The sequence below is a fragment of the Alligator sinensis genome, unplaced genomic scaffold, assembly GCF_000455745.1.
Source record: "Alligator sinensis unplaced genomic scaffold, ASM45574v1 scaffold1082_1, whole genome shotgun sequence".
NCBI lineage: Eukaryota > Metazoa > Chordata > Crocodylia > Alligatoridae > Alligator > Alligator sinensis.
The window spans coordinates 141903-152306 of NW_005843350.1; the positions used below are offsets into that span (position 1 = coordinate 141903).

General features: G+C 42.4%; 1 protein-coding gene across 1 annotated transcript in view; it reads right to left on the minus strand.

Annotated features, from left to right (window-relative positions):
- The window catches only part of DLK1 (delta like non-canonical Notch ligand 1), a 32574-nt gene extending 29750 nt beyond the window's left edge, over positions 1-2824 (minus strand). Inside the window, exon 1 of the mRNA XM_006038419.2 lies at positions 2740-2824. Within this exon, the coding sequence (XP_006038481.1) occupies positions 2740-2824 (85 nt within the window). The remainder of the gene's footprint in view (positions 1-2739) is intronic.
- Between the last annotated feature and the right edge of the window lie 7580 nt (positions 2825-10404).

The window sequence follows — 10404 nt, forward strand, 5'->3', positions numbered from 1 at the left end:
GATACAGCCCAGGACACTGTTGGCTTTTTTTTGCAACAAGAGCACACTTTTGTTTCATATTCAGATTATTGTCCACCGTAACCCCTAGGTCCAACTCTGCAGTTCTGCAGCCCAGCTGGTCATTCTTCAGTCTGTATTTGTGCATGTAATTATTCCTTCCCAAGTGCAGGATTTTGTACTTGTCTTCACTGAATATCATCTCATTGATTGCAGACCAGTTTCCAGCTCATTATGAATCCTATCCCTACCCTCCAGAGTGTCTTCAACTTTACCTAATTTGGTGTTATGCACAAACTTGCTAAGTGTGCACTCAATCCTATCATCCAAATCAATAATGAAGATGTTGAACATTACCAGATCCAGGACAGACCCCTGGGGACCCCCATCTGATGCCTCCCCACAACTAAACATTGAGTCGTTGTTGACTATCATTGAACAAAATGATCAAACCAGTTCTGTATCCATGGGTGGATCTAGGATTTTGATAAGGGGGGTGCAGATGGTGTGGTGTATCATCTCATATAACACAGTATATATTTTCTTCAGGTAAAAAGAAACTAGAAGCTTTACTAATATGCTAGGGGCCTATTATTCAGTTTCATGGATATACAAACAAATATAAATAAATATATCAGTTTGACCTCAATCCCTGGGAAGATCTTGGAAACATTCATCAAAGAAACCATCAACAACAGGCTAACTGAAAGCAACATTTTGAGAGATAGCCAGCATGACTTTGTTGCAGGTAGGTCTTGCCTGACCAACCTCATTTCCTTCTATGACCAGGTGATGCATCACATGGACAAAGGAGAAGAGGTTGATGTTGTATATTTAGATTTTTAAAAAACCTTTGATTTGGTCTCCCATGATGTCCTCATGGTAAAATTAGAGAACTGTGGCCTCGACAACCTTATAGGCTGATGGCTGGGGAACTGGCTCTGTGGTTGGACCCAAAAAGTGATAGTTGATGGAACCGAGTCAACATAGTACATAGTGACCAGTGGCATCCCCCAGGGCTCCATTCTTAGACCTGTACCTTTTAATGTATTTATAAATGATCTGGACTCTGGTGTCATAGGTTCATAGGTTCATAGATGCTAGGGTCGGAAGGGACCTCAATAGATCATCGAGTCCGACCCCCTGCATAGGCAGGAAAGAGCGCTGGGTCTAGATGACCCCAGCTAGATACTCATCTAACCTCCTCTTGAAGACCCCCAGGGTAGGGGAGAGCACCACCTCCCTTGGGAGCCCATTCCAGACCTTGGCCACTCTAACTGTGAAGAAGTTCTTCCTAATGTCTAGTCTAAATCTGCTCTCTGCTAGCTTGTGGCCATTATTTCTTGTAACCCCCAGGGGCACCTTGGTGAATAAAACCTCACCAATTCTCTTCTGTGGCCCCGTGATGAACTTAAAGTGTCAGAAGCGGACTGGCTAAATTCACGGACAACACCAAATTATGGGGAAAAGTAGTCACTCTAGAGGACAAGTTGGCAATTAAAGCCGACCTGGGCAGGCTTGCAAGGTGGGCGGGTAAAAACCTGATGACATTCAATTCAGAGAAATGCATGGTGCTCCACCTTGGGAGAAAAATCTCACATCATACTTACAGGCTTGGTAGTGCTACACTCACAACACCACAACCGAAAGAGAATTGGGCATCATGATTGACCACAAGATGAACATGAGCTACCAGTGTGATGCCAGCAAAGCAAATAAAACTCTGTCTTGCATCTACCAATGCATCTCAAGCAAGACCCAAGAAGTCATCCTTCTGCTTTACTCCACCTTGGTGAAGTCGCAGCTGGAGTACTGCATCTAATTCTGTGCTCCACATTTTAGAAAAGGTATGGAGAAGCTTGAGAGAGTCCAAAGGAGAGCCACATGCATGATTAGAGGTCAAGAAAAAAGGCCTTATGAGGAGAGGCTGAGAGGCATGGGACTCTTCAGCCTGGGAAAGTGAAGGCTCAGGGGTGACTTGGTGGCAGCTTGTAAGTATATAAGGGGTGTACATCAGGAACTGGGAGAACTTCTGTTCACCAGGGCACCCCAAAGGAAGACAAAGTCTAGCAGTCACAAACTGCTGGAAGACTATTTTAGACTGGACATAAGGAAAAACTTTCTTACTGTCTGTGTCTCCAGAGTCTGGAATAGACTCCCCCCAGAAGTAGTGCAAGCACCTGTTCTGGATACCTTTAGAAACACTTGGATGCTTAACTTGCTGGAGTGATCTGACCCCAGCTGACTTCCTGCCCCTTGGCAGGGGGCTGGACCCAATGATTTCGCGAGGTCCCTTCCAGCCCTAATGTCTATGAAATCTATGAAATAACTTCATTGGAATGAGTAAAAAACAGCCTGCAGGGCTGTGAAAAAGGAGCTACATTATCAGAAGCAGCTAACAGACAGCAGAATTGATTAGGCTAGCTTGATTAGTGGAACATCATGACCATTAAGAAGAAGAGAGGGTCATTAACACCTGTGGAATGAAGAATGTTGAAAGAATCCCGGGGAGAAGGAATCAAGTGGGGGGAGGAGGGTGCAACTGCACCAGTGCACCCCTCCCCCCCATCAGCCCCTGTCTGTTTCCACCTTCAACACTTTCATCTAATCTGTATTTTCTTAGCTTGTTAATGAGATTGTTGTTGGAGAAGTCAAGGTATATCACATTCACTGTTCTTCACTCATCCACAGAGCCTGTCCCCTTACCATGGAAGCAAATCAGGTTGGTTATGCATGACTTACTTTTGGTGAATCCATGCTGGCTGTTCCTGATCACCTTGTTCTTGTCTAGGTGTTTCACCATAAATTCCCTGAGGATCTGCTCCATGACCTTTCAGGTATTGAGGTCTAGTCTGTAATTCTCTTGATCTTTCTTCTTCCCTACTTTAAGGATGGGCACTATATTTACAATTTTCCAACCATCTGGGACCTCAATTAACCTGTAGCTCATAGAATCATATAAAAGTAAGGCTGGCAGAAACCTCTAGGAATCATCTAGTCCATCCCCATGCCTGAGGCAGGATCATTTCTATCCAAACCATCCCAAGTAAATCCTTATCTGACCTATAACTAAAACTGTACGGGCAATTCTGCCACACAAGCACAAAGCATAGCACTCTAATCTGCCACATGTAAAGCAGGGGGACAATGGTGGCTAATGTCCTGCTGCTACAAAGGTTGTTAAAATACCTTTAACAGATCCAAGGACAAGGGTCGTATCCCCCACTACAGAGGAAGGTAACCGCTGCCCCTCCCCACTCTTCCAGTCTGTAGTAATCAGACCATGAGGTAAAATCCCTTCCTGACTCCATATATTGCAACTGGTCTGACTCTCAGCAGATGGCCAAGACCCTTTAACCAAGAACCTCTGGGTTTTTGTCCATCCTAATAAAAATCCCCTGCCTTGGCTGCAGCCAATATCCAACACTCCTGAGGAAGGGGAAAAAAAATCCCTTCTTATGTAACAACGAGAGAGGGAAAAATTATTTCTCAGTATCATGTGGCAACCAGCAAAGCCAAGAAGTATGGGAAATACCCATAGTATAGCATAGGCATAGCTACTCCTATATCACCCCTGATCAATGCTTATATAATCTCTTCTTGAATGCCTCCGATGGAGGTTCCACAAGTTCCCTAGGCAGCCTGTTCCACTGCCTCACTATTCCAGGAATGAAAACGTTTCTTCTCATATCGAGGCTAAACCTACTTTCTTGCAACTTCAAATCACTGGTCCATTTCTTGCTCTCTGCAACTAGAGAGAGAAAATATGTTTTCCCTCATCTTTATGGTAGGCCTTCAGATATTCAAAGGCTGCTGTCATGTCCCCTCTTAAGTGCCTTTTATATAAGCTGAACATGCATCTATTTCCTTTAGTCTCTCCTCATATAACTTGCCTTCCAAGTCCTTTATCATTTTTGTCATCCACCTCTGGACCTTATCTAACTTGTTCATGTCCTATATAAAACATGGATCCCAAAAGTATGTGCAGCCCAAACGTCCAGCATCCAAATCATTAAATAACACTGTCCTCTGTGCGAATCCACTCAAAACTTCCTGTCATTCCAACATGACTCCATTTATAATTACTCTTTGCTTGTCATGTTGAGCCAGTTGTTTAGCCACCTTATAGTAATTTGGTCTAGCCCACATTTCCCCAATGTATTTATGAGAAGGTCTTGTGAGACTTTGTCTAAAGCCTTGCTGAAGTCCAGATGCACTATATCCACTGCATTCCTTTCATCTAATTATCTTGTTGAAGGAGATGAAGTTGGTTTGGCACAATGTGTTCATAGCAAATTCATGCTGGCTGTTCACCCAGATTTCCTTCTGATATGCTCGAGTAACTTTCCAGGTATTGAAGTGAGGGTAACTGGTCTGTAGTTTTTCAGGTCTTTTGGCCTTATTTTTTAAAAAGGGGCACTATGTTGGCCCTTTTCCAGTCCTCTGGTACCTTGTTCACCTCTGATGACTATGTAAATATTATTGCCAAGGGCTCTGCCAGTTCCTTTAATACCCTGGGATGAACTCCATCAGGCTCTGATGACTTGAATTCATTCAGACCCATCAGAAGCTCTGTGACTGTTTATTTTGTTATCACTTAACTTGACCCCTTCCTTGTCCAAATAATCCTTTTTATCAGCCTGGTTGTAGCCTAATGTGTTGTGAAGACTGAGGCAAAGCAGGTGTTGAGAAGCTCGGCCTTCTTTGCATCTCCTGTTAAATTGGAGATCGGCATTCTTTGCATCTTCTGCAAAGAGTTTGCTCTGGCTACTTAACAATGTAGACCCACAGCTTCTTGGTCTTACTGTTCTGGCCAACATATCTACAGAACCTCTCCCTCCTGTCCTTAACTTGCTTCACCAGATGAAGTTAAATCTTACATTTGTTTTCCTGATTCCATCCCCACAAGTTCCTGTTATTTCCTGGTGTGCTTCGGTGGTGACATGCCTATCTTTGCATTGCCTGTATGCTTTCCTTTTGTATTTGAGGCTTCCTAGAAGCTCCCTGTGCAGCCACATTTGTCTCTTGTCATTACTCTCACCATTGTTACATAACTTGCACCATCTGGAAGTCACTTTTGGCAGAGAAACCTTGTTTATTCAGGTCCAAAGTGCTGTGCTGGAAGGTTATGTCCTTACATTCTTGCAAGAATAATTTTCTAGTTTCAAGTTTCCGAATTCCCTCTTCATTGCTGCCATGAGTCATGCTATCTATAAACTATTCATACTTACAGGGTTTTGAGAGTGCTTACAAGTCTTTTACTATCTAATTAAATGTTTCATCTACATATCATTTGAGAAAGTTGAACACGTGCTCAGATATGCTATTTCTCTTCTGAGCACAATGATTCTTAGGTATTTTGATCAAAACTGTGATTTGCCTCATGTTCAAATAGAAAATGTGCTACAAATCTTCCAAGCCAGTTCTCTTGAATAATGCAGTAACATTGAGTAGTTCATTTTTTTCTGATTTGGTGTCCTTCTCTGTTGCAATCATATACAGTTTGATCTAAACCCAGGGTGGGTGTTATGTGTTTTCTTAAGTAATTAACATTTTTGGTGGATTCAATTGTAATGGGGGACAGCAGTGCTCTTGGGATGGGAAATGGAACCCAGGGCCTGTCACACATTAGATAATGTTCTCAAATGTTGCTTTATTGTGACGACTAAAAGCACCTGGTGACAGGGACACAAATGAACCTATTTTTCTCCTCCTGCAGTACATGAAAGTAATTGTGACCAGACTGGATGGGAAGGAGACCACATTGCTCCAGTTACATTGATGTAGATCCACAATACTTCCAGATTTACACTTAGGTAAATATTACTTTTTATTATTATATTATCATACATTCTGTCAGTCTATCCATCTGATTCTTGTCTTATACTTAGCTTGTATAATCCCTTAGGGTAGGGACTGTTTTTTTGTTCTGTGTTTGCGCAGCACAGTGTCTTGCTGGGGATCCAGGCATTGACGCAATAGAGATGATAATAGTTGTGTAATATCTGTATTTTAATAGTGCCCATAGGATTGAAGCCTGATTAAGCTAGATACTATAATGATAATGAGAAAGAGGCAGCCTCTGCCTATGGAACAGGTTACAACAACAGCACAGTGATGGCTGTCAGGGAATGTATCAACTCATCTGAGTTGGTTTTGTTTTTTGTGGTGGAGGGCTATATAGAAAATTATAAATACACACAAAAATCCAACACACTATTTTAAAAGAACATCATGAAGGTTGAAATGCACTCAAAAGGTAGGAAATACAAGAATTAAGGTTGCTTGTGAGAATTTCATTCCCCTTACCTCAGACCACCTTGAGCATATGCATTATAATACAATATTTAATTACACAATCACATACCTTTTTTACACAGGACGCTTGCCTGGTTCAGTGCATCCTTAATGAGTGGCTACTCAATATTTTGTTTACTTATTGTTCAATATGTGCCTAAGTTCTTATTTACTGCAAAATCTGCTGAAAAGACAAAATTATTAATTCCTCATTGCAGGGTTGTTGGTTGTAGCCATGTTGGTCTAAGGACATACACAGGCAAGGTTCTTTGGGTAGAAGTGATATCTTTAATTAGACCGACTAAATAGTTAGGGGAAAGTTCTTTGTAAGCTTTTGGGCACATACACCCTTCTTTAAGCTGAGTGTCCCAATGCCCGAAGAAAGGTGTTTGTACCCAAAAGCTTGTGAAGAACTTTTCCCAAACTATTTAGTTGGTTTAATAAAAGATCTCACATCTACCCAAAGAACCTTGCCTGTGTTAATTCCTCATTGACTTTTTATGGTGCTCATTATTAGTTTCTTATTGCTTCACAAACATTAATTAATTTTCACAACACCTTTGGGAGATGAGGGGGATTAGTACTTCCATTTTAGAACTGGGAATAGAACCAAAAGCTTGGGATGATTTTGGGTGCCCAGTCTGAAATGCTCAGCACCTGATTACTTCGCATTATAGAACACTTCATATATTCAAAGTACACCTCCCATCCACACCACTTAGAGATGTGAGAACTCAGTGCTTCCACCAATCAGATGCCAGAGTCTCAGAAGAGGGACCCAGAAAATAATAAATACACATGATTTTCTTGTTTATGGCACCACAGTGTCACACTGAGGTCTATCACCAGGAAGCATGGTCTGCCCATTTGCTCCCCATCAGTCTACGCCAAACTTCAGAAGTAAGATAGTGTAGGGCTGTCTTAGAGCAGCTCTGAGTGCACGAGAAGGACACCTACTACAGGGAAGCTGGGAGTGGTCTTGGGTATGCTATTCAGGAGGGCTCTCTGCTGGCTACACTGGCTTATTTGGGGGATTTGGCACACACCTAGCAGGAACAAGTGGGCAAGGTCTGATTCTGATTATCCACAGTAGTTTCAGGTGCAGCAAAAGAAGCAGTGTGGACACACCCTAAGTGACCATTTATGAAAACTTTGCTTCAAGAGATTTGTGTGGCACCATACAGGAACTCTGGGGCAGACGCAGGGTTAGAATCTAATTCTCTTGTGTGGTATTAAACAGCCTTACCGTGAAACTGCCCTCTCTCTCCCCGCTGTCCTCTGACTGATTCACTATACGTGCAACATGGGAAGCAGTGGTACTACAGACAGCAGCCTCCCTCATAACACAAGCTTGATTCATCCCAAGAGTGGTCTTGAAGACATATTCATAAAGTAATAAAAAATAGGTCTCAAAGGGATACAAGGTCATCTAGATGTCACTCAAGACAGAGGATCATATTTGTCTAAACTGTCCCAGGTAAATGTTTCTCTAATTAGAATTTAAAGATTTCCAATGACAGATTCCATGGCTTCTATAGGTAATCTATCTCATTACTTAACCACTCTAATTGTTAGGAGTTTCTTCCTAGTATCTAAATGAATGATCTCTTGTTATAATTTAAAACCACTCATTACCTCTTGCCCTCTCTCCTGTTGACACAGAACAACTGATCACTTTCCTCTTCGTAACAATCCTTTGCATACCTAAAAACTGTTACAAGTCGTCTCCTTTCTGGCCTAAATAATCCTAGTGCTTCCAACCTTTCTTTATATGTCAGGTGCTATATACCTCTAGTCAGTATTGTTGCTTGCCTCTGGACTCTTCCAATTTATCCACATGTTTTCTGAGTGAGTTGTATAAAACTGGACACAATACTCCAGGGAAAGTCTCACTAATGTTGAATAAAGTGGAAATATAATTTTCTGTGACTTGCTTAAGATGCTAAAGGTAACTCATTCCTGTATGTTCTGAACATTTTGCAACATTATGGATAGTTGACTCTCATATAGCTTGTGGACCACTATAACCCCACATCTTTCTCTGCAGTATCATAACTTAGTCAGTCATTACCTGTTTTATACCTGTGCAGTATAGAACATTGCACTTGTCCTTGCTGAATTTCATTCCAGTTATTTCAGACAATTTTCCCAGTTTATCAGGGTGCAAGTCTACATGAGATGTTTACTGCAGAATTGCTTAATTAGCTCCACAGTAAGGTCTCAGCGTCTACATGTACAGCCCTATTAGGCTGCAATAAACTAATAAATGCCACTGTAGGTTAGTACTTGTAAATACAAGTACTATCCTGCAGCAGTGTTATTTAGTGTGCCATAGTGCACGCATAGTCACTGATGGGGCTGGCTGGGGCATGCGGGTGCTTCAGTGCAGGGGCTGCCTGCTGGCTAGCCCCATACTGAAACATTTTCATGCCCCATCCAGCCCCTCTGCAGCACACTGAGCTGGGTTGGAGCAGCCCTGGGCTGGCAGGCTGACCCCCTGAACCCCTGCTAGCTAGGGCTACTTCAGAACTGGGAATGAACTGAATGGAAAAACAGCAACAGTTTTGGTGAGCTGTCAGGGTACAAATAGAAAACCAGGCTTGCCTGCGCAAGGAGGCTTGGTCAGAGAGCTGAGAGACACGTTAAGAATGGATGCAGAGACTGGGGAGGATGCTGGCGCTGGGATCCAATTGGGCTGGGGGATATAGGAAGTGTTAAACAACTGGAAGCCAGGAGGAAGGCAAGAAACTGAACAAAGCAATAGGTGTGGAAGAAGACAGAAAGGACAGAGGGGAATATGCCTTAGCTAAACAAGGAGACTGGGTAGGAGTTTAGAGAAAGCAACTGTCTTGAGCTGCTACTTAAGTCACACAATTTAATCTGTTAGGAATGACAGAAATATTAACTCCACCTATAATTATAGGACAATGGGAATTGGCAGAAGGAGGTGAGTCAATAAGAGAAAAATGTAGGAAATAAAAGGTGGGATGGAGTTTTTAAGGGGAAAAGAGAGTAGGAAAACAAAATGGGTTAGGAAAAAAATGAGTGAGGATGGAGTGGGAGGGGTTATGAAGAGCTGAAATGAAGGAGGAACTCAGAAGAGAAGCCTGAACCCACTACTCCTGTTTGGACCTTTTCCAGCCCCCAGGGCCCATCCCAGAGCTCCCCTCTGCCCTGCAGGGCAGGCGGCCTTCTGTTCAGCCATTCTGTTTCTCCTGGCTGTGCCTTCATCCCACTGCACTTTTGTGGGATGTGTGCGTTTTTCCTGGCTGTGCTATTTTTCCCACTCTAAAGCAATGTAGCTAAGGGTGCAAGAGTGTGTCCGAGACAGCATGTGAGTGAGAAAGAGGGAGAGAGAGCATGGATATGCACACAGTCAAGAAGACTAGACCCTCCAGAAGTGGTACATTGCCCTGGGGACAGACTGAGTGGAATCTGCAACAGTAACACAGACACGTTCACAATCATGCTGCAATTTCTCTTCTACACCATGTAACAATGAAAAGACCAAGAAAAGGATGATCCATTTGTTTGGTTGCTATGACAATATGTTACCATGCAGGGAATGCTGGCTCAGAAAAGCCTTGCTGCTTTGGCTCTTGTGGGCTGAGGATATCTTAAATCGGAGGTTCTCAAACTGTAGTCCGCAGACCACCACTGCTCCACGAACTGCATTCAGGTGGTCTGCAGAAAGGTTACAGAACAATTGAGAGTATCTGTACTTGTAAGGTAAGACTGCTGGTATTAAAATATGAGTTGTGTGCTTTGATTTGTAGAACCAAAAAAAAATTCTCAGCAATTTTCAACTGGTCTGGGAAAAAAAATGTTTGAGAACCACTGCCCTAAATAAAACAATAATCAAACCAATCTTTCTTTGCAACAGAAGTCACATTGACACCTATTAGGACATTGTAGATGTCTGAAACACCTTGAGAGCCATCAGTGGTTCAGAATTCAGCAAGTGTTTATTCAAGAGGAGATTGGTTGAACTAGATTAATTTTTTTTTAATTATGACAAGTTAATTCTTAGCTAACATAACAGTGCAGGCAAAGTAGGTTCAGGAAACCAATGGGAGATTATAGAACAGGATCTTAACTGTTGGCACGTTA